This window comes from Pan paniscus, chromosome 2 (assembly GCF_029289425.2).
Source record: "Pan paniscus chromosome 2, NHGRI_mPanPan1-v2.0_pri, whole genome shotgun sequence".
NCBI classification, from domain to species: Eukaryota; Metazoa; Chordata; class Mammalia; order Primates; family Hominidae; genus Pan; species Pan paniscus.
In genome coordinates, this window is record NC_085926.1 from 50,159,527 (window position 1) to 50,186,104 (window position 26,578).

Sequence of the window (26,578 nt, forward strand, 5' to 3'; positions counted from 1 at the left end):
GGCTCGGGGTATGCCTGGGGGCTCATTCTCACCCTGGGAGCCTGGTGACCCTTACACTTCCTGGCTGGGGGACTGGCCTGGACGATGCTGAGCCCCGCTCTGCCTTACAGGATTACATCTTCTACCTGGAGCCTGAGCGACTCGAGTCAGGGAAGGGCAAGTGTCCGTACGATCCCAAGCTGGACACAGCATCGGCCCTCATCAGTGAGTGCCCCCCAACCCCGCTCTACAGTCTCAATGTGTGGCCTCTGCCCCTGGAGATGGGGCATGGCACCAACACTTACCCAAGGGCAGAGACCATGACTAGGCTGTCCCTGAACTCCCCAAAAGGCCCCACCTGGCAAGGGGGAGAGGGTGCAGGCCAGACCCCACTGTGAGCTGAGGTCAGAGACTGGGTGGTAGAAGCCTCCGCCTGGCCCCTTTGGATGGGGGACCAAGGAAGCCAGGTCCTACCCTGAAACACACAATATGGTCCATGCAAAGTCCAGAACCTTCCTGACCATAGGCTTCCTAGAAGAGAAGATAAGCCGAGTGCGTATCGGGGCTGGTCTGAGGGGCAGTCACATAGCATGTTCTTGGTGTGTCTGAGAGGCTGGGAGAGCCCTGTAGCGAAGGACCAATGGAGAGTTCCGGCCCTGTGACCAGACGGGGAGAGCATGTTTCTGGTCTGGGTAGGTGTCTGGGAGGGTTGGGGGCTGTTCTCTGAGTAGGGGTCCTGCCGGGGTCTCAGGAGCAGCTGCTGCCCCTAACTGCAGGTTGGGTGAACCCATCACTGACCCTGGCTCATGCACGCTGCCTGTTTTCTGATTGTTCAACACAGTCTGCCTCTCAGAGCAGCTGTTGGGCACTGTGCCACCTCCAAGCCTGGGAAAGACCCTGGGGTCAAGGGGCAGACATTATCCTCCCCCTCTTGGCAAGTGAGAAGGTCCCAGCCTGATGGCACAGCCCAAATCACTCTGATGAGGAAAGACAGGGCCTGCCCTGGGGGAGCCTCAGATGTGGTATGTTAGAGGCAAGTACATTATTAAATTTTCAGGAATTTTTTGAGCCAGTTGTTAAAGACAACTATTATTAAAAGTTAAGGCCAGGCTCAGTGGCTCACACCTATAATCCCAGCACTTTGGGAGGCTGAGGGGAGTGTATCATTTGAGGTCAGTAGTTTGAGACCAGCCTGGACAACATGGTGAAACCCTGTCTCTACTAAAAAATAAAAAATAAAAAACATTTTTTAAATTATATAAGTTTACGATTAAACATTAAAACAAAGGTAACAACAATAAAAAGTAACAAACACTCAAAACTAGCCGGGTGCAGTGGCTCACACCTATAATTCCAGCACTTTGGGAGACGGAGGTGGGCGGATCACCTGAGATCAGGAGCTCGAGACCACCCTGGCCAACATGGTGAAACCTTGTCTCTACTAAAAATACAAAAATTAGCCAGGCGTGGTGGCGGGTGCCTGTAATCCCAGCTACTAGGGAGGCTGAGGCAGGAGAATCACTTGAACCTGGGAGGTGGAGGTTGCAGTGAGCTGAGATCGTGCCACTGCACTCCAGCCTGGGCAACAGAGTGAGACTCCATTTCAAAAAAAAAGAAAAGACTTGAAAATTGAAATTGATCTATGGGCTGCAGAATGGATGTTGTGTTAGCAGGCATGAAAACAACATTTGTCTCCTTGCACACCTCCGTCAGAGCTCTGATGGAGACCAAGACCAATGAGCAGTAATATTTTGAAAGGAATCTTTTTTTCTGAACAGTGGGTTTAAAATATTCAGAAAACTGGCCAGGCACAGTGGCTCATGCCTGTAATCCTAGGACTTTGGGAGGCTGAGGCGGGTGGATCACTTGAGGTCAGGAGTTCGAGACCAGGCTGGCCAACATGGGTGAAACTCTGTCTCTACTAAAAATACAAAAATTAGCCAGGTGTGGTGGTGTGCACCTGTAGTCCCAGCTACTTGGGAGGCTAAGGCAGAAGAATAGCTTGAACCTGGGAGGTGGAAGTTGCAGTGAGCTGAGATCGCACCACTGCACTCCAGCCTGGGCAACTGAGCGAGACTCTGGCTCAAAAAAAAAAAAAAAAAAAATCGGTAAACCATGCTGTAAGCAGATGTGCTGTCATTCAGGCTTTGTTGTTATTTATAGAGCTCAGGCAGAGTAGATTTTGCATAATTCTTTTTCTTTCTTTTTTTTTTTTTTGAGATGGAGTCTCGCTCTGTCGCCCAGGCTGGAGTGCAGTGGTGCGATCTCAGCTCACTGCAAGTTCCGCCTCCCGGGTTCACGCCACTCTCTTGCCTCAGCCTCCTGAGTAGCTGGGACTACAGGTACCCACCACCACACCCAGCTAATTTTTAGTAGAGACCGGGGTTTCACCGTGTTAGCCAGGATGGTCTCGATCTCCTGACCTCGTGATCCACCTGTCTTGGCCTCCCAAAGTGCTGGGATTACAGGTGTGAGCCACCGCACCCACCCCTACTTCACATAATTCTTAAGGGCCCTAGGGTTCTTGGAATGGTAAATGAGCACTGGCTTCAACTTAAAGTAACCAGCTGCATTAGCCCCTAATAAGAGAGTCTGACTGTCATTTGAAGCTTTGAAGCCAGGAATTGATTTCTCCTTGATAGCTGTGAAAATCCTAGATGGCATGTTCTTCCACGAGAAGGCTGTTTCTTTCTTTCTTTTTTTTTTTTTTTGAGATGGAGTCTCGCCGTATTTCCCAGGCTGGAGTGCAGTGGCACCATCTTGGCTTACCACAACCCCTGCCTCCTGGGTTCAAGCAATTCTCCTGCCTCAGCCTCCCAAGTAGCTGGGATTACAGGCGCATGCCACCATGCCCGGCTAATTTTTGTATTATTAGTAGAGAAAGCGTCTCGCCATGTTGACCAGGCTGGTCTTGAACTCCTGACCTAAAGTGTTCCTCCCACCTCCGCCTCCCAAAATGCTGGGATTAGAGGTGTAAGCCACTGGCCCTGGCCAGAAGGCTGTTTTATCTGCATTGAAAATCGTGTTTAGTGTAGCCCCCTTCATCCATGATCTTATCTAAATCTTCTGGAAAACTTGCTGCAGCTTCTCCATCAGCACTTGCTACTTCACCTTGCATGTTTATGTTTTGGAGATGGCTGCTTTCCTTAAACCTCATCAACCAGCCTCTGCTGGTTTCAAACCTTTCTTCTCCAGCTTCCTCTCTTCTCTCAGCCTTCACAGAATTGAAGACAGTTAGGGCTTTGCTCTGGATTAGACTTTGGCTTAAATAGGAATGTTGTGGCTGGTTTGATCTTCCACGTAAACCAGTAAAACTTTCACCATATCAGTGATAAGGCTGTTTCACTTTCTTATCATTTGTGTGTTTACTGGAATAGCCCTTCTAATTTCCTTCAAGAACTTTTCCTTTGCATTCACAACTTGGCTAACTAGTGCTAGCAGCCTAGTTTGGGACCTATCTCAGCTTTCAACATGCTTTCCGTACTAAGCTTAATCATTTCTAGCTTTTTTGGTTTTTTTGTTTGTTTGTTTATTTTTTGACAGAGTTACACTCTGTCCCCCAGGCTGGAGTGAAGTGGCATGATCTTGGCTCACTGCAACCTCCACCCCCCGACTCCCTGCTCCCCGGTTCAAGTGATTTTCCTGCCGCAGCCTCCCAAGTAGCTGGGATTATAGGCACCCACCACCACCTCTGGCTAATTTTTATATTTTTAGTAGAAATGGGTTATGCCATGTTGGCCAGGCTGGTCTCCTGACCTCAAGTGATCCCCTGCCTCAGCCTCCCAAAGTGCTAGGATTACAGGCATGAGCCACTGCACCTGGCCCATTTCTAGCTTTTGACTTAAAGTGAGAGATAATATGACTCTTCCTTTCACTTGAACACTTAGAGGCCATTGTGGGATTATTAATTGATCTAATTTTAATATTGCTGTGTCCCAGAGAATGGAGAGGCCCAAGAAGAGGGAGAGAGATAGGAGAATGGCCAGTAAGTGGAGCAGTCAGAACACACTCAGCATTTATCGATTAAGTTCACTGTTTTATATGGGTGAGGTTCACGGTGCCCCGAAATAATTGCAATAGTAACATCAAAGATCACTGATCACAAATCACCATAACAGACAGTTTGAAATATTGCAAGAATCACCAAAATGTAGGCGAGGCGCAGTGGCTCATGCCTGTAATCCCAGCCCTTTGGGAGGCCGAGGCAGGTGGATCACCTGAGGTCAGGAGTTCGAGACCAGCCTGGCCAACATGGTGAAACCCCGTCTCTACTAAAAATACAAAAATTAGCCAGATGTAGTGGTGGGCACCTGTAGTCCCAGCTACTTGGGAGGCTGAGGCAAGAGAGTTGCTTGAGCCTGGGAGGTGGAGGTTGTAGTGAGCTGAGATGGTGCCACTGCACTCTAGCCTGGGTGACAGAGCAAGACTCCGTCTCAAAAAAAAAAAAAAAAGAAGAATTACCAAACTGTGACACAGACACAGAGACACAAAGTAAGCATATGCTGTTGAAAAAATGGTGCTAACAGACTTGCTTGACACAGGGTTGCCACAAACCTTCCTTCTGTAAAAAATGCAGTATTTGCAGTGCACAAAGCCCAGTAAACTGAGGTGTGCATATGCTTCCTAATTCTTTCACTACACTTTATTGTTAGCTATGCTCTTTTTGTGTTTTTTGTGTTTTTTTTTTTTATTTTTGTTTTTGCTTTTTGAGATGGTTGTCTCACTGTGTCACCAGGCTGGAGTGCAGTGGTGCGATCTCGGCTCACTGCAACTTCCGCCTCCCAGGTTTAAGGGATCCTCCTGCCTCAGCCTCCCGAGTAGCTGGGACTACATGCGTGCACCACCACGCTCAGCTAATTTTTTTGTATTTTTAGTAGAAACAGGGTTTCACCACATTGGCCAGGATGGTCTCGATCTCTTGACCTCATCATCTGCCAGCCTTGGCCTCCCAAAGTGCTGGGATTACAGGAGGCATAAGCCACCATGCCCGGCCTCTTTTTTTTTTTTTTTTTTTTTTAAGATGGAGCCTTGCTCTGTTGCCCAGGCTGGAGTGCAGTGGCATGATCTCGCTCACTGCAACCTCCGCCTCCCTGGTTCAAGCAATTCTCCTGCCTCAGCCTCCCGTGTAGCTGGGATTACAGGCACCTGCCACCATGCCCGGATAATTTCTGTATTTTAGTATAGGTAGGGTTTCACCATCTTGGCCAGGCTGGCTTCCAGCTCCTGACCTCAAATGATCCACCCACCTGGGCCTCCCAAAGTGCTGGGATTATAGGCATGAGCCACTGCAGCTGGCCTATTAGCTATGCTTTTGAGGTGATTTACATTTGTTGTGTCTGTGGGGTAGAAATACTGTACAGTGGTGTTGGCAGCTCTTCCTGATTTTGCTTTCAGTGACCTCAGGTTGGTAGCTTGAAATTAGTCGTGGCAGGAGTATTCACACCACAGAAATGGGCTATTGCTACTAATCAGAGCTGATCGTTACTAATCCCAACCCTCCCAGAGCCAGTGGTGAAACACTGACCAGCACTCCACTGGAGATAGGATCATGCCCCAGGGAGCCTGAGCGGGGAGATAAGGCCCTGCCCTGGAAGTCATCTGAGCTGTGCCCTGGCCCTAGCAAACAGCAGCCCCCTGACTGACCCACTGGCCCACCCACAGATGAGGAGCTCTATGCTGGTGTGTACATCGATTTTATGGGCACTGATGCAGCCATCTTCCGCACACTTGGAAAGCAGACAGCCATGCGCACGGATCAGTACAACTCCCGGTGGCTGAACGGTAAGCGCAGCCCCAGGAGCCCTTCCGTGGCCGTGTGTCTGGGATGCGGCAAGGAGGTCGTAAAGAAGCACATGTGGGGGAAGTGGGGACATGTTTAGCCTATGACTACCTGGGGCAGGGGTAGTTTCTTATCTGGAGAGGAGTTGGGGGTGTTCTTGCACCTGGCTGGGGATTCTGTTGGAGAACATCAGGGGCACCATCAGAGTAGGGGCTCACCCAGCTGACCCCTGCCACCTGCAGACCCGTCGTTCATCCATGCTGAGCTCATTCCTGACAGCGCGGAGCGCAATGATGATAAGCTTTACTTCTTCTTCCGTGAGCGGTCGGCAGAGGCGCCGCAGAGCCCCGCGGTGTACGCCCGCATCGGGCGCATTTGCCTGGTATGCATTGGCAGAGCCACCAGGCTGCCCCTTCCACCAGTTCTGGCTTCATCAGCCCTGCTCCAGCCAGGGCTTGGGGTCAAGAGCTGATCTGACCCGGCCTCTTGCCCCACCCCCCAGAACGATGACGGTGGTCACTGTTGCCTGGTCAACAAGTGGAGCACATTCCTGAAGGCGCGGCTCGTCTGCTCTGTCCCGGGCGAGGATGGCATTGAGACTCACTTTGATGAGCTCCGTGAGTGCCCAGCAGGCAGGCAGGGTGCTCTGGCTACAGCAAGAGGGATAGAGGCGGGATGGGCGGTCAGGGTGCCTTTGGTGGGCCCCCTCCCCTGTGCAGGAGTGGGTGGGGCCCAGGGGCTCCCACCCATGGCACCCTCCAACACCTTCTCCCTCTGTCCCCAGAGGACGTGTTTGTCCAGCAGACCCAGGACGTGAGGAACCCTGTCATTTACGCTGTCTTTACCTCCTCTGGGTGAGGCTGGGGTCAGGGCCAGCAGTGGCAGGGAGTGGCCCCGTTGGGGGATTGTAACTCGTGGAGAACCCCAGCCCGGTGGCGAGCTGTGGGGAGGGGGCAGTTTGGGGAGGGGGCAGTTTGGGGAGGGGCCCTAGGTGGAGGGTCTGTCCTGCTCAGCAGTGCCTGCCATGCCCACAGCTCCGTGTTCCGAGGCTCTGCCGTGTGTGTCTACTCCATGGCTGATATTCGCATGGTCTTCAACGGGCCCTTTGCCCACAAAGAGGGGCCCAACTACCAGTGGATGCCCTTCTCAGGGAAGATGCCCTACCCACGGCCGGGCACGGTAAGGACCCCACTCATCCTGCCTCTCCCCTTCCTCTTCTTCTAAGAGGCCTCTGGGTCAGGCCCTTTGCAACACGGGCCCCACCATCATGGCCCTCCCAGCCAGTGGAGGCGGTGAGCTGTAATGCACACACAGACGGGCCTTCACACACAGTGTCAAGCTGTGGAGGAGCCCAGACAGGATTCTGGGACAAAGATGGTGGGTTGGGCGTGGTCGGCTGCTCCTCAGAGGGTCCTCTGTGGGGCTGTTTGGGAGCTGAAGGTTGGGGGGAAGCGTCTTCCCTGCAGATGCTGGAGGCAGGCTGGAGGTTGGCTCAGCTGAGGAACAGGAGTCAAAGAGCTGGGGAGGGGCAGGGGCAGGGCCAGGCCTCAGGCAGGGTCTCAGAGGTCACAGAGGCATGTCACTTTATCTTGATGTGACACCGGCTGATGTGGGAGCCTAAGCAGGAGAGCAGCGGATCTGATCCAATGCAGTTCTGACTCCTTGTGGTCAGGACTGGGCTGGAGAAGCTGGTCTCAGTGGGGGACAGGGGAAGCTTCCCTCCAGAGGTAACCTGGAGTCAGAAGGATGGGCCAGAGGTAAGCTGGCCATGACGGGGGGCAGGCTGAGCCCAGGCTCAGGGGACAGCTTCAGGAAGGAGGAGAGTGAGCCTGGTGTGTGACAAGGACGTCGGGGCCTGTAGTCCAGCTGTGCAGGAGGGAGACGGGTGAGACCCTAGGAACAGCCAGAGAGGAAGGAGATGACAGGGGTGGGGAGGGGGACATGGAAGGGAGTGGTCCGCTTGGCCAAATGCTGCCACGAAGTCATGGCACCTGAGGCCAGGGAGGTGGCTGTGGCATTTGGCCACGTGGGACCTTGGCCAGAGCAGGACCTGTAGAGGTCAGGTGCAGGGCAGAAACTTGGAGAGCGGGTTTGGGGAGAGGAGCAGGTTGAGGTGGTGGGGACAGACAGTGCAGCGGCCTCTTCTGAAGCTAATGGCTCCAGCCTGCCCTGCCCAGGCAGCCTGGGACTGACACTCGCCACCTGTCCACAGTGCCCTGGTGGAACCTTCACGCCATCTATGAAGTCCACCAAGGATTATCCTGATGAGGTGATCAACTTCATGCGCAGCCACCCACTCATGTACCAGGCCGTGTACCCTCTGCAGCGGCGGCCCCTGGTAGTCCGCACAGGTGCTCCCTACCGCCTCACCACTATTGCCGTGGACCAGGTGGATGCAGCCGACGGGCGCTATGAGGTGCTTTTCCTGGGCACAGGTACCCACTGCTGCTCCCGGCCTCTCCCACGCTGGGCCCACCGGGTGCGGGGTGCAGATCCTTGGGGCTGGGGCTTGCCCTGCTAGGGCTTGCTGCAAGCTCATCAGAGTCACCTCTTCATCCTCATCCTTTGGTGCCTTCTCCCTATTGATGGGATAACAGAGGCTAGGGGTGAGAAAACCCCATTCCCACTTCCATCCCCAGGGGCCCAGGAGAACAGGGACACTGGGCATCTGGGGACTTATGTATGCATGGCAGGAAAGGGGTGGAGACAGATGGTAGGCACCTCTAGGATACAGAGGCCATACACATGCTCGTGTGTGCACACACATGCCACAGTGCACCCCCTACAGTTCCAGCAGCCCAAACACAGGAGAATGCATGCCCCAGTGTCCTGTTCTCAGCAGGGCCCAAAATCAGGGTCTGGGTTGGTGGGGGCAGACCATGGCCATGACCCCCTATGTCCTGGGCCAGTCCCCTTTGACCTGGGGAAACTCTTCCACCTTGGCACAAAGCTCCAGCTCCAATGCCCTAGGGGGGTTTGGGCCCTGGTGGGGGAAGGGGCTGAGGCTGGTACCCCTTCCCCAGCATCCCCAGCCCCACTGAGGCCCTGCCCGGCCCGTTCCAGACCGCGGGACAGTGCAGAAGGTCATTGTGCTGCCCAAGGATGACCAGGAGATGGAGGAGCTCATGCTGGAGGAGGTGGAGGTCTTCAAGGTGGGTGTGACACCACCCAGTCCTGACCTCCCCACCTTTACCCTCCCCCCAGCCCCAGCCTCTGACCTGAGACCTCTAGGTCAGGGCAGGGAGGGGGTCCCTGGCATCCCAAGCTGATCTTTATCTTTTTCTAGGATCCAGCACCCGTCAAGACCATGACCATCTCTTCTAAGAGGGTAAGCCTTTGGCGAGGTGAGCCAAGGTTGGGGACAGGGCCTGCATCCCCTCAGGGTCATGCCCTTGGCACAGGGATGGGTAAACTGAGGCATGGAACAGGGGAGAGGAGCCCAGCCTAGCTGGCTGTTGGTGGGGCTGGCTATGGGACAGGAACTGACAAGGCCCTACCCTTTGCCCCAGCAACAACTCTACGTGGCGTCAGCCGTGGGTGTCACACACCTGAGCCTGCACCGCTGCCAGGCGTATGGGGCTGCCTGTGCTGACTGCTGCCTTGCCCGGGACCCTTACTGTGCCTGGGATGGCCAGGCCTGCTCCCGCTATACAGCATCCTCCAAGAGGTGTGGACCCCTAGACACCTAGAATTTTAGCAACCAGTCCCAGGGCCCTATCCTAGGGGATTGGGGGTGCATGTGATATTACCCGGGGTGCATGTGATATTACCCTAGGGGAGTCTTATGGGTAAGACATCACTGCCCTGGGGAAAAAGGGCCCTGCCCTGGAGTCAGGGAGATACAGGGACCTCAGGGGGCAAGCTTCCTGGGAGCACTCCTTCAGGGGCTATCCTCATCCAGGCGGAGCCGCCGGCAGGACGTCCGGCACGGAAACCCCATCAGGCAGTGCCGTGGGTTCAACTCCAATGGTGAGTATGCTGGGCCTCACTGTGGGGTGCTGCTCACACTGCAGAAGTCCACGCAGCCCACGAAGCTGCTCACAGGGCCCCCACTGTAAGGGTGCTCTGATGGCTAATGGAGGGTGGGGGCTAATGGAGATGGGATGTCCCTAGTTGCCCCATCAACACAGAGCTCTACATTGGTGAGTGGGTGCCCCTCGGTGCCTGCCCCGAAGCAGTCAGCAGGCTGCCCGGAGGTGATGCTGCTTTTGCTCAACCCCTCTCACTCTAAAGCCAACAAGAATGCCGTGGAGTCTGTGCAGTATGGCGTGGCCGGCAGCGCAGCCTTCCTTGAGTGCCAGCCCCGCTCGCCCCAAGCCACTGTTAAGTGGCTGTTCCAGCGAGATCCTGGTGACCGGCGCCGAGAGGTGAGTTCCTGCGCCCGGTGCTGCACCGTGGATGTGAGTCCTTGCGCAGTGGTGAAATGTAGTAGAGGAGTGATCTGGAGCAACTCTCATGCTGTGAAACCCCTTCCAAGCTCCCTTCCCTACATGCAAATCCTTTGAGTGAAAACAGTTACGTGGGAACTCCCTGGGATTGGCCTCATTCTATGGAAAGTGTTTCTGGGTATGCCTGTTCACATGAAAATTCCATATGCATACCACATTGGGGGTGTACCTTCTACAAAAACATCATGTGAGTGAGCTCCAGTATGTGGAAATTCTATGGGGCCCTCATTTTATGAAAATGCCCTACAGGTGTCCCTGTTTATGTGGAAATTCTATGTGGTTATCCCAATTGGATATTCTCATTAAATGGAAATTCTGGCTGGACGTGGTGGCTCACACCTGTAACCCCAACACTTTGGGAAGCCAAGACAGGCAAATTGCTTGAGGTCAGGGGTTCGAGACCAGCCTGGGCAACATGGTGAAACCCTCTCTCTACCAAAAATACAAAAATTAGCTGGGCATAGTCATGCATGTGGTCCCAGCTACTTGGGAGGCTAAGGTGGGAGGATGGCTTGAGCCTGGGAGGCAGAGGTTGCAGTAAACCGAGATCATTCAACTGCACTCTAGCCTAGGCGACAGAGCCAGACCTTGTCTCAAAAAAAAAAAAAAAAAAAAAAGGAAATTCTGTGTGTGCTTCAAATTTTCCTCATTGTACAGAACCTCCTTATGGTCATCACTCCTGAAATGGAAATCTGTACAGATGCCTTATTCAAATATCTCTCATTATGTAGAAACTTCATGTGGTTTTTCTGGCATATGGAAATCCCACATGGGTGCCTCTACACGGAATGGCCACAAAGGTGGTCTGATCTGGTTGCTGGCTAGGGCCATAAGGTGGTCACAGAGCCTCTGAACCCCCTCTCCTTGCCCCTGCAGATTCGTGCAGAGGACCGCTTCCTGCGCACAGAGCAGGGCTTGTTGCTCCGTGCACTGCAGCTCAGCGATCGTGGCCTCTACTCCTGCACAGCCACTGAGAATAACTTTAAGCACGTCGTCACACGAGTGCAGCTGCATGTACTGGGCCGGGACGCCGTCCATGCTGCCCTCTTCCCACCACTGTCCGTGAGCGCCCCGCCACCCCCAGGCGCAGGCCCCCCAACGCCTCCTTACCAGGAGTTAGCCCAGCTGCTGGCCCAGCCAGAAGTGGGCCTCATCCACCAGTACTGCCAGGGTTACTGGCGCCATGTGCCCCCCAGCCCCAGGGAGGCTCCAGGGGCACCCCGGTCTCCTGAGCCCCAGGACCAGAAAAAGCCCCGGAACCGCCGGCACCACCCTCCGGACACATGAGGCCAGCTGCCTGTGCCCTGCCATGGGCCAGCCTAGCCCTTGTCCCTTTTAATATAAAAGATATATATATATATATATATATAAAATATCTATATTCTATACACACCCTGCCCCTGCAAAGACAGTATTTATTGGTGGGTTGAATATAGCCTGCCTCAGTGGCAGCATCCTCCAAAACTTAGACCCATGCTGGTCAGAGACGGCAGAAAACAGAGCCTGCCTAACCAGGCCCAGCCAGTTGGTGGGGCCAGGCCAGGACCACACAGTCCCCAGACTCAGCTGGAAGTCTACCTGCTCGACAGCCTCCGCCAAGATCTACAGGACAAAGGGAGGGAGCAAGCCCTACTCGGATGGGGCATGGACTGTCCACCTTTTCTGATGTGTGTTGTCAGCCTGTGCTGTGGCATAGACATGGATGCGAGGACCACTTTGGAGACTGGGGTGGCATCAAGAGCACACAGAGAAGGGAAGAAGGGGCCATCACAGGATGCCAGCCCCTGCCTGGGTTGGGGGCACTCAGCCACGACCAGCCCCTTCCTGGGTATTTATTCTCTATTTATTGGGGATAGGAGAAGAGGCATCCTGCCTGGGTGGGACAGCCCCTTCAGCCCCTTCTCCCCTCCCCGCCTGGCCAGGGCAGGGCCACCCCACTCTACCTCCTTAGCTTTCCCTGTGCCACTTTGACTCAGAGGCTGGGAGCATAGCAGAGGGGCCAGGCCCAGGCAGGGCTGACGGGAGGCCCCAGCTCTGAGGGGAGGGGGTCCGTGGTAGAGGCCTGGGGCTGGTAGAGTCTCCCCAGGGCTCCCTTATGTCCACCACTTCAAGCAATGGGTGTGGATGTAATTAGCTCTGGGGGGCAGTTGGGTAGATGGGTGGGGGCTCCTGGTGGCCTTCTGCTGCCCAGGCCACAGCCGCCTTTGGGTTCCATCTTGCTAATAAACACTGGCTCTGGGACTAGACTTTGGCTTCTCTCCTTGGTCAGGGGATTTAGAGCCACATGTGGTGGGCCTGGGGAGCCAGGTGGGGGGCTGGGAAGGGAGTAGATTGGCTCCATTTAAAGAAACCCAACATGTAGAAACCACATTTAGTTTGACAAACCTGGGCTGCTGCACCACCCCAAACACTTGGGTAGTGCGAAGGGCTGTAGAGACCCCTCAGGGCCCACTCACTCCTCAGGGTCAGGGAGGGTGGGTGGAGCCTGAAGGCTGAAAGTGGCAGAAATGCAACGGCCTCACTCCTGGACAGATCCCCATCATCCAACAGGGTGGGTGTAGAAGCTGCCAGCCTGTGGTAGGAGCCAGCATTCACTTCCCACGCATACTATTTAGAGACAGCCGTTAGTGCTCAGTGTCTGGTGCCCCGGCACCCCCTTGTGGTCTCTTGAGTCTGTGGCAGAGTTGAGTGCTGAAAGGCAGCCAGGTTCCAGGGAAGAGTCCAGCCAGGAGGCTCAGGGTGCCTGGAGGAGCCTTTGAGAGCCCAAGATTTGGGTTTTCCTATGGAAGTTGAGGGTGGGAAGTCTCTAGAACCTGGGAGCTCAACTTGAACAATTTCTGCCCGGCAGTGAGCCCTGCACCTGAACAGAGCACCAGACCCCCTAAGCTGAGGCAGGCAGGCCCTGGAGATAATCTTAGGCAGGCCTCAGAGCACCCACAGCAGACAGAGCAGGAGCAGGATAGGTGAGCCCCATTCCTCCATACCCCAGGGAACACTACACCTGCTCTGGGATGCAATTTCTTCACCTGGCAACAGGCCTGCAAAACATTCTCTGGAAGAGCCTGGCCACTTCTGCAGATTAGAGACTTTGTTGCGCCCAAATTCAAGTGTACATATAGGCACAGGCACCTGCAAGCATGCATGTACACACACAGTCATACACAGGCAGAGATGGACATGCACAGGCACACATATGCGCAGGTACAAACAGGCATGTTTACACCCCTGCGTATAAGCAAGTGCACACATGCAAACATACACAAACTGCAAAACACACAAGCCTATGTGTGCATGAAGAGAATACACAAAGCATATTCACACATGCATACACATGTATATACATGTGCACACATACATAAGCATGCGCATAGGCACGTGATTCCTATAAGAGCACATGCACTCAGGCATAAACATGCAGGCACACATGTACACACAGGTATTCATGCACAAACGTGTCAAGTTATTGCTCGCTTGGTGCCAGCAAAAGACACACCCATGGCCGGGCGAGGTGGCTCACACCTGGAATCCCAGCACTTTGGGAGGCCGAGGTGGGTGGATCACAAGGTCAGGAGATCGAGACCATCCCGGCCAACATGGTGAAACCCCGTCTCTACTAAAAATACAAAAAAAATTAGCTGGGTATGGTGGCACATGCCCGTAATCCCAGCTACTTGGGAGGCTGAGGCGGGAGAAGCTTAAACCAGGGAGTTGAAGGTTGCAGTGAGCCAAGATCGTGTCACAGCACTCAAGCCTGGCAACAGAGTGAAACTCTGTCTCAAAAAAAAAAAAAAAAAAAAAAAAGGCCGGGCACGGTGGCTCATGCCTGTAATCCCAGCACTTTGGGAGGCCGAGGCGGGCAGATCACGAGGTCAGGAGACTGAGACCATCCTGGCTAACACGGTGAAACCCTGTCTTTACTAAAATACAAAAAAAGTAGCCCGACGTAGTGGCGGGCACCTGTTGTCCCAGCTACTCAGGAGGCTGAGGCAGGAGAATGGCGTGAACCCGGGAGGTGGAGCTTGCAGTGAGCTCAGATTGCGCCACTGCACTCCAGCCTGAGCAACAGAGCAAGACTCCATCTCAGAAAAAAAAAAAAAAAAAGACACATACACCGAGGCACACAGAGCAGATATGCATGCCCACCACAGTCCGTTGGAAGCAGAGGACCTCCTTGGGGCAGCTCCAGCCTGTGATATGGGATGAATGCAATGCCCACTGTTTCCCTCTCTCTGGATTCCCTGCAGGTCATAAAATCCCAGTCCAGAGTCACCAGCCCTTCTTAACCACTTCCTACTGTGTGACCCTTTCAGCCTTTACTTCCTCATCAGTAAAATGAGGCTGATGACATGGGCATCCATACTCCAGGGCCAGTGTGAGCTTACAACAAGATAAGGAGTGGTGCTGAGCCTGGTGCCGGGCAGGCAGCAGGCATGTTTCTCCCAATTATGCCCTCTCACTGCCAGCCCCACCTCCATTGTCCTCACCCCCAGGGCTCAAGGTTCTGCCTTCCCCTTTCTCAGCCCTGACCCTACTGAACATGTCTCCCCACTCCTAGGCAGTGCCAGGGCCTCTCCTGGAGGGTTGCGGGGACAGAAGGACAGCAGGAGTGCAGAGTCAGCGGTTGAGGGATTGGGGCTATGCCAGCCCGATTAGAAGGGTTGGGGGGGCTGAGCTGGATTCACCTGTCCTTGTCTCTGATTGGCTCTTGGACACCCCTAGCCCCCAAATCCCACTAAGCAGCCCCACCAGGGATTGCACAGGTCCGTAGAGAGCCAGTTGATTGCAGGTCCTCGTGGGGCCAGAAGGGTGCCTGGGAGGCCAGGTTCTGGGGATCCCCTCCATCCAGAAGAACCACCTGCTCACTCTGTCCCTTCGCCTGCTGCTGGGACCATGGGGGCTGGGGCCAGTGCTGAGGAGAAGCACTCCAGGGAGCTGGAAAAGAAGCTGAAAGAGGACGCTGAGAAGGATGCTCGAACCGTGAAGCTGCTGCTTCTGGGTAGGGGTGTGGGCCCAGGTGGGGCCACTGCCACCAGGTCATTGGTCTGGAGGCAGGCAGGCAGCCCTTCTGTGAAGCAAGGGTTCCCTGGGAAGCAGTATGAGCCTGTGACAGAGTAGGGCACAGGGTGGGAACCCTGGCCAAGCAAGGCCAGGCCTGACAGGTGGTGTCCTAGTCCCCCAAGGCTGGACATCCCACGAAGCCCCTCTCCAGACGGCTCTGCCTCAGGTGACCCACCCTCCCCAGAAGTGCGTGCCAACCACACTCTTGCACGGGTGTGTGATGCCGACTTTTCCGTGGCTGGGTTCCCGCAAGCTTCATGCAGCCTTTGGTTTGATACGCCTGCTAGGCAATGCTCAGAAGCCAGGAGCCTCACTGGGAGCCCGTTATTGGGCTGCTACTTTGGGAAGGGGATGGCCATAGTCCTCCTGGGAGTGGGGAGCCTCTAGGACCACCCAGATCCACAAAGGATGGCCCTCAGGTGCCAGAGGGCTGTGGCTGATAGACCTACAAAGCAGCCAGAGGGGCTGGCGGGTACTGAGGCCCAGTGGGAGTAGATAAAGCCGCGTCCACTGGACCATGGGCAGTGAGGAGAGATGGGGCTGATCCAGGCCTGCCTCAAGGTCACTGCCTGACCTCTCAAGGGGAAAAAGCAGCTTCAAGAGGGGCTCCACCCAAGCTCCCCAGGGTCTAGTCAACCAGCTGGAGGTGGGTGAGGGACCAAGCCAGTCCCACTTTCCCCCAAGGCAGAGAGGCTAAGCCGGAAATCTCATTAACTGTGCCCAACGCCCTCGCAGGGGCAAGCTCAGAAAGGATGTCAACTCTGCCCTCCCTCCTACCCAAAAGAGCTAATTCCCTCTGAGCCTCTTGGAGACACCTGCACCCCTTCAGGTGAAATGCAAGGGGTTTACCCGCCTCAAACAACCCAGTGCTTGCGGTACCAGAGGCTCCCACGAGGTGGCGATGACGCTCCGGGATTTCTTCATTGCAGTCTCACAGCATAATAAAGGCTGCCTGTGCCGGGGTCTTGGGGACTCCCCTGTCCCAGAACAGTTGAGGTCGTTGATTCCCCTCGTTGGCTTCCTTTCTTCACTTTCCTGGCATTTGCAAACCTTGTGACTTCAGGATGTCAGGACTTAATTTGGATGGGGGGGGTAGATGTGGCTACGGGGTCGGGGCTGGCGCTCAGGCCTCTTCGCTGCAGGTCCACCCTGCCAACTCGGGAGGTCCCCGTCCTCCTGGCCTCCTTGCGGGAGGGGGCAGGCTGGTCAGCGCAGCTCTGAGGCGCCGCGTCTCTTTCAGGTGCGGGTGAGTCCGGGAAGAGCACCATCGTCAAGCAGATGAAGTGAGTGCCCCTGCCTGTCCCGAGGCCCCTGGGTCTGGGTCCTTCCCCACTTCCCCACGAGGCGCTGATTCTGCTCTCCTCGGCCTCAGGATTATCCACCAGGACGGGTACTCGCTGGAAGAGTGCCTCGAGTTTATCGCCATCATCTACGGCAACACGTTGCAGTCCATCCTGGCCATCGTACGCGCCATGACCACACTCAACATCCAGTACGGAGACTCTGCACGCCAGGTGTGCCAGGAGGCGGGCTGAGCGGGCCTCTGGGGACTCGAGGCTCGCGGCTGGGCCCGAGTCCCTGGCCGCCACCAGCCACTCTCACCCTGCCCCCCAGGACGACGCCCGGAAGCTGATGCACATGGCAGACACTATCGAGGAGGGCACGATGCCCAAGGAGATGTCGGACATCATCCAGCGGCTGTGGAAGGACTCCGGTATCCAGGCCTGTTTTGAGCGCGCCTCGGAGTACCAGCTCAACGACTCGGCGGGCTAGTGAGCGCGCGGGCAGCGCGGGGCGCGGGGCGCAGGGGGCCCTCCACGCCTCCCCACCCACCTACGGCCGGGTCTCGCGCAGCTACCTCTCCGACCTGGAGCGCCTGGTAACCCCGGGCTACGTGCCCACCGAGCAGGACGTGCTGCGCTCGCGAGTCAAGACCACTGGCATCATCGAAACGCAGTTCTCCTTCAAGGATCTCAACTTCCGGTACGACCCATACGCTAGCCCAGGAGGTCACTGCCCCAGGCCCCGTCCTGCCCCGGGGACCCCATCCCTGCGATAGACCCTGCCCCTTCCCTGATACCCCGCCAGCAGAAAGGGTGGTAGTCCCGGCCGAGAGCTCCCCGACCAGCACAGGGCGAGGGGATGTTGCCTGTGGGGCCCGGGGCGCAGGTTCAGGCCCCCGCGGCCCCGCAGGATGTTCGATGTGGGCGGGCAGCGCTCGGAGCGCAAGAAGTGGATCCACTGCTTCGAGGGCGTGACCTGCATCATCTTCATCGCGGCGCTGAGCGCCTACGACATGGTGCTAGTGGAGGACGACGAAGTGGTGCGTGCCAGGCAGGGCCTGTGTTCCAGGGGGGCGAGAAGGAGCTGCTGGCCCCTGGAGGCGGAGACCGCGCGCTGGGCTGGGGGAGGGCACGGGAGGGGATGCCTGTCCCGGGCGGCCTGAGGAGGCCGGGAGGCGTTCAGCAGGCCCATCTGGGGCAGTGCGGGGAGCCCTCTGAGAGCCAGCTGAGCGGGAAGCCCCGCGTGCCCGGGAGCCCAAAGAGCAGGTGCTGCGGGTCGGACGCGACCCCGGGTGCCCAACAGCTGCTGCCCTCCTCAGAACCGCATGCACGAGAGCCTGCACCTGTTCAACAGCATCTGCAACCACCGCTACTTCGCCACGACGTCCATCGTGCTCTTCCTTAACAAGAAGGACGTCTTCTTCGAGAAGATCAAGAAGGCGCACCTCAGCATCTGTTTCCCGGACTACGATGGTGAGAAGTCCGCATGGCCGCCAGGCGGCGCCCCCGCCCCACGATCGCGGCGCGCACCCCCCGCACGGGGAAGGAAGGGCTGAGCCGAGTGAGAGCTCCCGCCCCCGCAGGACCCAACACCTACGAGGACGCCGGCAACTACATCAAGGTGCAGTTCCTCGAGCTCAACATGCGGCGCGACGTGAAGGAGATCTATTCCCACATGACGTGCGCCACCGACACGCAGAACGTCAAATTTGTCTTCGACGCTGTCACCGACATCATCATCAAGGAGAACCTCAAAGACTGTGGCCTCTTCTGAGGTAGGTCGCTGCTCTCTCCAGGCCCTTGCCTCAATACCCCAGCCCCGTTCAGCTCCCCACCCCACACCACGGCCCTGGAGCCTCACCCCCAAATCCTGGAGCCTACTGCCTCCAGGCCCCACCCCAGCTCCTCAGGCTCCACCCCACCGACAGAGGCCCCGCCCCACCCCACAAGTCCCACCCATTGAATTTCTTTTGGCCCCGCCCCAAGACCTCAGGTGTCACAGCTTCCAGGGCCGCCCCACCACACACAATGCCTAAACCCATTTATTTTGGGTCTCAGGGATGCTGACTGGGTTTCCTTTTCACAGGTGCCTGAATTCATGCGTGTCAGTCACCCTGAGACCTGATAGCCCTAGCTGCCTTGCAGCCCCAACCCCCAGGACCCTATCAGCCCCCTGGGACTCCCTGGCCCCAACCTGCCACCTCACCAAAGCTCTGAGCCCTGCTAGCCTTGAGGCGCGGACCCTCCCCCATACCTCCCACAGTATCCCAGCGCCTCATGCCCCCAACCCCAAGCCCTGCCCTTCACCGCCTGGCTGCACTGGCCTCTAGGACTCACAGCAGCCAGCCCCAGCTAGGAACGGGCAGGACTTGGGGCAGCTGAAGCTCACGGTGACTCAGCAGTGCCCAACTGACCAATCTCCCGCAGCTCTCCTGCCCCTGCGGGCCCACGACTCACCTGGTGGGCCTGGGCTCAGCAAACAGCCCTCCCTCCCAGTATTTCATCAAGGACAGGGAATATCCCTCCCACACACAGGCCAGCTGCTCACCCTGCCACCTCCATGTGACAAGTTTGACACCTGTCTACCCAGAGCCAGTGACTGTCCCTCCCAGCAGCCTCCAAAGGGTCCAAAGTCCAAGCTAGCTCTGGCCTGTGTGGCCCCCACATAAATAAATTAGTGGGGAGGGGGCAGACCTGGGGGCCCTTGGGTGCCAGAGTGAGACACAGCAGGACCCTTCCCCAAATACTAGGCTCAGAGCAACCTCCAGCCTTCTCCAGCAGGATCTGCTCCCTGTGTCCTTGGACAGCAGATCCACACACCACTTCCCCACCCACACACAGTACCCTGGGCTGGTTGGACAACAGGATGGTGTATTAAGGGGTTAAGGGAGGGTACTGTTGACACCAGCTATAGCCAATAGCTGGGCTGTCCTGAGGGGTGGCTGGGGACAGAGTCCAGCTCCCTTGGATCAGCCCAGAGGATTCAGGATAGGACAAAGGCCCTGGCTGTGCCCAAAGGGGTCTACCTCAGGTGGGGTTACAAGCAAACCTGGGTGACCCTCTTGTCCCTACCAGCAGCTTCTCTTGCCCCTTCCATTCAGGGTTCCCTGGCAGGGGAAGCTGAGAGCCATGGCTGAACTATCAGGGACAAAGGCCCATGTCCCCACATCCCTGCTCCCTCCTTCCTCATCCAGCACCAAATCTTTGCTTATGTCCACAGGCCAGGGCCTGTGCTGCAGTCGGGGACAAGGAGCTTCCGTCTGGCAAGGCCGGGGCACAATTTGCACTCCCCTCAGCTAGACGCACAGACTCAGCAATAAACCTTTGCATCAGGCCCTAGCTGTCCTTTCTTGGTGGAGGACTTAATTATCACAAGTCATGGGCATTTATTAAGTGCCCAGTGCTGGGTTGGGCATGAAGTGGGAAGATGGCCCCTCCCAGGAAGAAGTACCTGGCCTGACAAGGTGGGGCACTCTTGGGGGTATGGGACCAACTCATGGCTTTTCACGGGGGTTGAGGAGAGAGGAGCTGTGGAAAATATTCACTGGGACAGTCTTGGATCAAGAGGGAGTTTTGAGGTGGAGGCTCATTCTGGCAGGGACAGTAGTGTCTACCAGCCCCAGAAACATGGGCTTATGGCCACAGGAGTTCAGTGGAGCAAGAGCAGGGGAGGAGAGACGTGGACAGGTGCCCAAAGCCAGTCGGAGGGCCTGGGCTTTCTCAGAAGGTGATGGAGAGTCTTGGAAGCCCTCGAGGCAGGAACATAATTGCAGGGCTGGGATTAGGGTGAGGGAAGTGAGGCACACTCACCTTGGGTGCAAAATTTAAGGCGATGCCAAAAAATTTAGTAACTAAGGTAAATAATATTAGGATAATATTTTTAAAAATCAAATGAATGCAAAACCCCACAATGAATGAAATATCAAAATCCAACAGAGGATCAAACAGAGGCATGCTAAGATATATTGGGGCTTGAAGCAAAGGGAAAACTATTTGTTGCTATATGTTTGTAGGGATTTTTTGCCAGTTTTAAAAATACATGTATCATAAAGTTTACTATCTCAGCCACTTGCCGGTGTATAGTTTGGTGGTGTTAAGTACATTCATAATGTTGTACAACCACCGCAACTGTTCATCTCCAGAACTCCTTTCCTCTTGTAAAACTGAAACTCTGTACCCATGAAAAAATAACCCCCCATTCCTGCCTTCCCCCGGCTCCTGGCATCCACCATTCTACTTTCCGTCTCTATGAATGTGACTGCTCTAAGTGCCTCAGATGTGTGGGTCCATGGAGTCTTTGTCTTTTTGCAACTGGCTTATTTCACTTAGCATCATGTCTTCAAGGTTTATTCATGTGTAGCATATGGCAGAATCTCCTTCCTTTTTAAGGTTGAATAATATTCCATTGTATATATTCCACACTTTGTTTATTTATTCATCTATTGATGAATGGTTACATCTGCCTTTTGGCTATTGTGAATAATGCTGCTATGAACATGGGTGTACAAATCTCTCTCCCAGCCTCTGTTTTTTATTATTTTGGGTGTATACCCAGAAATGGAACTGGCAAATCATATGGTGAATCTTTTTTTTTTTTTTTTTTTTTTTTTTTTTGAGACAGAGTCTCTCTCTGTCGCCAGCCTGGAGTGCAGCGGCACAATCTCGGCTCCCTGCAACCTCCGCCTCCCAGGTTCAAGCAATTATCCTGCCTCAGTCTCCTGAGTAGCTGGGACTACAAGCACACGCCACCACGCCCAACTAATTTTTGTGTTTTTAGTAGAGACGGGGTTTCACCATGTTGTCCAGGATGGTCTCGATCTATCTCTTGATCTCAGGTGATCTGCCCGCCTCGGCCTCCCAGAGTGCTGGGATTACAGGCGTGAGCCACTGCAACCGGCCTCATATGGTGAATCTATTTTTATTTTATTTTATTTATTTATTTATTTATTTTGAGACAGAGTTTTGCTCTTGTTGCCCAGGCTGGAGTGGCAATGGCATGATCTCGGCTCACTGCAACCTCCTCCTTCCGTGTTCAAGTGATTCTGCCTCAGCCTCCCAAGTAGCTAGGATTACAGGCATGTGCCACCACACCCGGCTAATTTTGTATTTTTAGTAGAGACGGGGTTTCACCATGTTGGTCAGGCTGGTCTCGAACTCCCAACCTCAGGTGATCTGCCTGCCTTGGTCTCCCAAAGTGCTGGGATTACAGGCGTGAGCCACTGCACCTGACCCCTTTTTTTTGAAATGAAGTCTCACTCGGTCGCCCAGGCTGGAGTGCAGTGGCACGATCTCAGCTCGCTGCAATCTCTGCCTCCCGGGTTCAAGTGATTCTCCTGCCTCAGTCTCCCAAGAAGCTGGGAGTATAGGTACCCACCACCATGCCTGGCTAATTTTTGTATTTTTAGTAGAGATGGGGTTTCACCATGTTGGCCAGGCTGGTCTTGAATTCCCGACCTGAAGTGATCTGCCCACCTCAACCTCCCGAAGTGCTGGGATTACAGGCGTGAACCACTGTGCTCAGCCTACTTTTAATATTTTGAGGAACAGTTTTCCACAGCAGCTGTACCATTTTACATTCCCACCAACAGTGCACAGGTGGTCCCCCTTCCTCTACATATTTGTGAACTCTTGTTATTTTCTGGGTTTTGTTTTGTTTGAGATGGGGTCTCGCTCTGTCGCCCAGGCTGGAGTGCAGTGGCACAATCTCGGCTCTGCAACCTCTGCCTCCTGGGTTCAAGCAATTCTCCTGTCTCAGCCTCCCGAATAGCTGGGACTACAGCTGCATGCCAGCATGCCCGGCTAATTTTTTTTTTTTTTTTTTTTTTTTTTGAGACGGAGTTTCATTCTTGTTGCCCAGGCTGTAGTGCAATGGTGTGATCTCAGCTCACTGCAACCTCCACCTCCTGGGTTCAAGCCATTCCCCTGCCTCAGCCTCCCAAGTAGCTGGGATTACAGGAATGCGCCACCACATCTGGCTAATTTTGTATTTTTGGTAGAGACGGGGTTTCTCCATGTTGGTCAGGCTGGTCTCAAACTCCCGACCTCAAGTGATCCGCCCGCCTCGGTCTCCCAAAGTGCTGGGATTACAGGCATGAGCCACCGCACCTGACCTATTTTTCTTTTTTAATAGTAGTATCTCTTGGTAGTTTTGATTTGCATTTTCCTACTGCTTAGTGATGTTGAGAATCTTTTCCTGTGCTTATTGGCCATCTGTATATCTTCTCTGGAGAAATGCCTGTCCAAGTCCTTTGCCCATTTTTGAATTGAGTTATTTTAATGTTGTTGTTGAGTCTTAGAAGTTCTCTATATATTCTGGAGAATAATTCCTTATCAGAGATAGGATTTGCAAATTTTTTTCCCACTCCGTGGGTTGCCTTTTAAACTCATTTTATGTATTTTTAATGGTTAATTTTTTTCCAGAACATTAAATAGTTGAAAAACTTGTAAAAGTAGGTATGTTAAAACTCACATTATTTTAAGCTTAAATATTTTATTTATAACTTAAACAGAATTTTTTTTTTTTTTTGAGATGGAGTTTCACTCTTGTTGGCCAGGCTGGAGTGCAATGGCGTGATCTTGGCGCACGGCAACTTCTGCCTCCTGGGTTCAAGCGATTCTCCTGCCTCAGCCTCCTGAGTAGCTGGGATTACAGGCATACACCACCACGCCCGGCTAATTTTGTAGTTTTAGTAGAGACCGGTTTTTTTCATGTTAGTCAGGCTAGTCTTGAACTCCCGACCTCAGGTGATCTGCCCGCCTCACCTCCCAAAGTGCTGAGATTGCAGGTGTGAGCCACTGTGCCCGGCCAGAATTTCTTATAATTCTATTTTCCTGGGTTTAATGGAGACAAAAATAACCAATACCATTTTCAAAATCTGCTTCTTGAAAAAATAATTATTAAAAGTTTTCATTAAGGCTGGACGTGGTGGCTCATGGCTGTAATCCCAGCATTTTGGGAGGCAGGGGGGAAGAATCACCTGAGGTCTCGAGACCAGCCTGGCCAACATAGTGAAACACCATCTCTACTGAAAACACAAAAATTAGCTAGGCGTGGTGGCACATGCCTGTAGTCCCAGCTACTAGGGAGGCTGAGGCAGGAGAATTGCTGGAGCCAGGAGGCAGAGGTTGCAGTGAGATTGTGCCACTGCACTCCAGCCTGGGCGACAGAGGGAGACTGTCTAAAATATACATATATATTTTTGGCCAGGTGCGGTGGCTCACGCCTGTAATCCCAGCACTTTGGGAGGCCAAGGCGGGTGGATCACGAGGTCAGGAGATCAAGACCATCCTGGCTAACACAGTGAAACCCCGTCTCTACTAAAAATACAAAAAATTAGCCGGGCGTGGTGGCGGGTGCCTGTGGTCCCAGCTACTCGGGAGGCTGAGGCAGGAGAATGGCGTGAACCCGGGAGGTGGAGCTTGCAGTGAGCCAAGATCGTGCCACTGCACTCCAGCCTGGGCGACAGAACAAGACTCTGTCTCAAAAAAAAAAAAAAAAAAAGAAAAGAAAAAAGAAAGAAAGAAAAAAATATATATATATATTTTTCATTAAAACATGTATATAGGGGCACATATTTTTCCTGGAACCAGTGTGAGTGTGGAGGAGGAGAGGAGTGTGGCTCGGGTCCCCATGAGGCATAGGTTATGTCTCCGTTATCTGACAAAACCAAGGGCTACAAGGCAAGGGGCTCAGTGACAGGGGTTGGGGTCTGAGCGGTTGACCAAGCACAGGCAATGCCCCCACTAAGCCAGTATTGTGGAGGGGTGTTGGATGGGCTGAATTTGCAGGACCTGTAGTGCTTGGGGGAGATGTCCAGGAGGCCGACTGATACTCAGTGCTGGGCAGAAAGCTAAGTGTAGGCATCATCCTCAATGTCCAGGTGGTGGGGAGCTGTGAGCCTGTCGGAGGCTGGAAAGGGGAGCATGAGGGCACCCAGGCCTGAGCACAGGAAGAACACTGGATGGGGTTGGGAGTCCAGTGCACATGTGGGCAGTGATATTGGTGCTGCTCAGAAGCCTGGGCATGGGGGCGATCTAGCCAGTGGTGCAAGACCCCTGCTGGGTGCTGTTGGCCTGGCTGAGCCAGGGCTGTTCATCTCTACTAAGGACCTGCTCCCCAAACAGTTTGCTAGAGTGAGGTGGGATGCGGGTAGTGACAGAAGGAGGTAGTGGACATGGGATAGGAGGCCCTGAGGAGCTGGAAGTGTTAGGCTTGAGAGGGAGGAAGCTGTCAGGAGAGGTGACTTAGTGGGGTCTTCTGCATAGCCACCTTGTCTTGGCAGAAAGGTAAGGCGCTCCCCGGCATTCCTGGGCAAGGGACAGAAGAGCCCCAGCAACATGCAGGGGCTGGACCCTGCCCTCCAGGGGGTCCCGCCCCACATATGCTTCTGACCCCGGGGTCTGGGATTCAGGGTTGGTACTCCTGGATCCTGTGAGTTGGGGACGCTGCCTGGCCTCAAACTGCCCTGTCCATGGCCAGCAAGTGTGGAGGGGCCCTGAGTCTCCCAGCCTGAAACCTGCTTAGCCCTGCTCACCATACCAGTGTAATTACACCCTAAGGAGCAGGATCAATGGGTGCCTGATGCCTGATTCACAGTCCAGGGCAGAGGATCAGAGAGCACTGGCCCAGAGTCAGCACAGTGGCCACACCCCAGTCTTGTAGGTGGGGTGCATTTACTGTGGTCACCTCTAGCCACCACCATCCCTGCCTGGCCTACAACCTCAAGGTGCCCCTGAGGGCCCCCACAGCCTTCAGCTCTGGCTCTGGCGGGACTAACCTGGCCCGGCCACCGACCAGAGATTAGACAAGACTGGTGGATGGTTAATGCCACTGACGTCAGGGCCTGGCCGGGTGGCCACTAGGGGTTTGGGCCCTCCCCTCAGGCAGTAGCATAGTCCATGTGACCAGAGTTCATTAAGCTGCTTCAGTGGCCAGAGAAGCTGGGGGCCAGATCTCAGGAGAGAGACAGCAGGCATGTCAGGGCTGTGGGGGCCAGGCCTTAGCCACGAGGTCACCAGCTCTGGGGGCCCAGGCCGGGGAAGGGCTGGATAAGAGGGTTGCCTATGGGTCCCCTCCATACTTCTACACTGTGTTGTGATACTAAAGCCCTGTTCATGCCCAAAGAGGAGCCTCCCAGGCACCAAACAGCAGGGCATAGTCAGCAGCTAGGGTGTGGTAATAGACCCTGAGGTGTGGGGGTGAGAACCACCTTCTCCTGAGGATTTCAAACCCCTGATCATGAGCCCAGAAGGAGCGTGCTGCCCTGCACGCAACCCTCCGCCCACCAGGGCTAGCCCAACGTCCAGGCTCCTTTCCCTCTGGCCGAGCTCCTTTCTCCATCCACAGTGCCCTTCCCCTCCTGACCCTTGCTTGTGCCTTTCTTCCCCTTCGCAGAGCAAGTCTGTGGGCTGCTTTGCCATCAGGTTCTCCTTGATTTGCGCCCTCCAACCTCGCAGGCATTTTCCCATCTAGACCACCTGGAGACAGCGCTTGGAGACACTAGGGCTGGGGCTGTGTGGGTGGGGTGACAAGAGCAGCAAGAGCAGTAAGTGTCGGACTAGCTGGCTCTTCACAGTGACTCAGGCAGGGTTCTCAGAGGTGCTCTATGAGGGTGATGAAGGACAAGTAGGAGTCTGCCAAGGAGGTGGAACAGGGTAGGGAACCTTCAGCCCTGGGAAGCACGAGGGCAGAGGCACAGGAGCATGAAAGCTAGCAAGTTCTGCGAACAGCAGGAACGTGTGCAGCGTGCACCCGGGGGAGGTGAAGAGGCTTGCTGGGAGCAGGTGGGGGGATATGAGGGAGGCCAGCCAGGTGTGGGGGCAGGAGCTGCAGGGGGTCTGAGGAGTCAGGGGACACAGATACTGGGCTCTGGAAGGGCTAGGTTGGAGGCGAAGATGGGGCATTGCTGTTGGAGATGGTCTTGGGGCACTGTGTGGATAGCATGTTAGCAGAGGTGGTGGCATGGTGAGAAGAGGCAGCCTAGCTAGAGGCTGAGAGTTCATGACTAGAAAGGAAGAAGGAGAGCCAAGGG

At 54.8% G+C, this 26,578-nt stretch overlaps 2 protein-coding genes across 4 annotated transcripts in view; both read left to right on the forward strand.

Annotated features, from left to right (window-relative positions):
- Positions 1-12,452, forward strand: part of SEMA3F (semaphorin 3F) — a 33,791-nt gene extending 21,339 nt beyond the window's left edge. For both annotated transcript variants that reach the window (XM_003818834.5, XM_008972234.3), the window contains 13 exons: positions 111-204; positions 5,641-5,760; positions 6,001-6,140; positions 6,261-6,375; positions 6,543-6,612; positions 6,793-6,937; positions 7,971-8,193; positions 8,822-8,910; positions 9,045-9,086; positions 9,268-9,425; positions 9,660-9,727; positions 9,992-10,125; positions 11,083-12,452. In XM_003818834.5, coding sequence (XP_003818882.1) covers positions 111-204; positions 5,641-5,760; positions 6,001-6,140; positions 6,261-6,375; positions 6,543-6,612; positions 6,793-6,937; positions 7,971-8,193; positions 8,822-8,910; positions 9,045-9,086; positions 9,268-9,425; positions 9,660-9,727; positions 9,992-10,125; positions 11,083-11,493 — 1,809 coding nt within the window. In that variant the 3' untranslated portion in view covers positions 11,494-12,452. The remainder of the gene's footprint in view (positions 1-110; positions 205-5,640; positions 5,761-6,000; positions 6,141-6,260; positions 6,376-6,542; positions 6,613-6,792; positions 6,938-7,970; positions 8,194-8,821; positions 8,911-9,044; positions 9,087-9,267; positions 9,426-9,659; positions 9,728-9,991; positions 10,126-11,082) is intronic.
- A 1,548-nt stretch (positions 12,453-14,000) lies between these two features.
- On the forward strand, positions 14,001-24,647 carry GNAT1 (G protein subunit alpha transducin 1). 2 transcript variants are annotated; one of them, XM_055109976.2, is made up of 9 exons: positions 14,001-15,202; positions 16,505-16,547; positions 16,637-16,778; positions 16,879-17,036; positions 17,119-17,247; positions 17,458-17,587; positions 17,867-18,020; positions 18,131-18,322; positions 18,634-24,647. In XM_055109976.2, exons 1-8 carry the CDS (start codon positions 15,097-15,099, stop codon positions 18,319-18,321), a joined length of 1,053 nt encoding a protein of 350 aa, XP_054965951.1. In that variant the 5' UTR covers positions 14,001-15,096; the 3' UTR covers position 18,322; positions 18,634-24,647. The 2 variants fall into 2 exon arrangements, with proteins under 2 accessions (XP_054965951.1, XP_057157751.1); XM_057301768.2 differs by lacking the exon at positions 14,001-15,202 and having other exon boundaries at positions 15,627-16,547; positions 19,768-24,647.
- Positions 24,648-26,578: the final 1,931 nt, after the last annotated feature.

Excerpts from the sequence above, each read along its gene's own strand:
- GNAT1 (XM_055109976.2), top strand. The coding sequence starts at position 15,097 with ATGGGGGCTGGGGCCAGTGCTGAGGAGAAGCACTCCAGGGAGCTGGAA. Across the intron at positions 16,548-16,636 it reads ACCATCGTCAAGCAGATGAA|GATTATCCACCAGGACGGGT; the intron begins GTGAGTGCCCCT and ends CCTCGGCCTCAG. Across the intron at positions 16,779-16,878 it reads ACGGAGACTCTGCACGCCAG|GACGACGCCCGGAAGCTGAT; the intron begins GTGTGCCAGGAG and ends CCTGCCCCCCAG.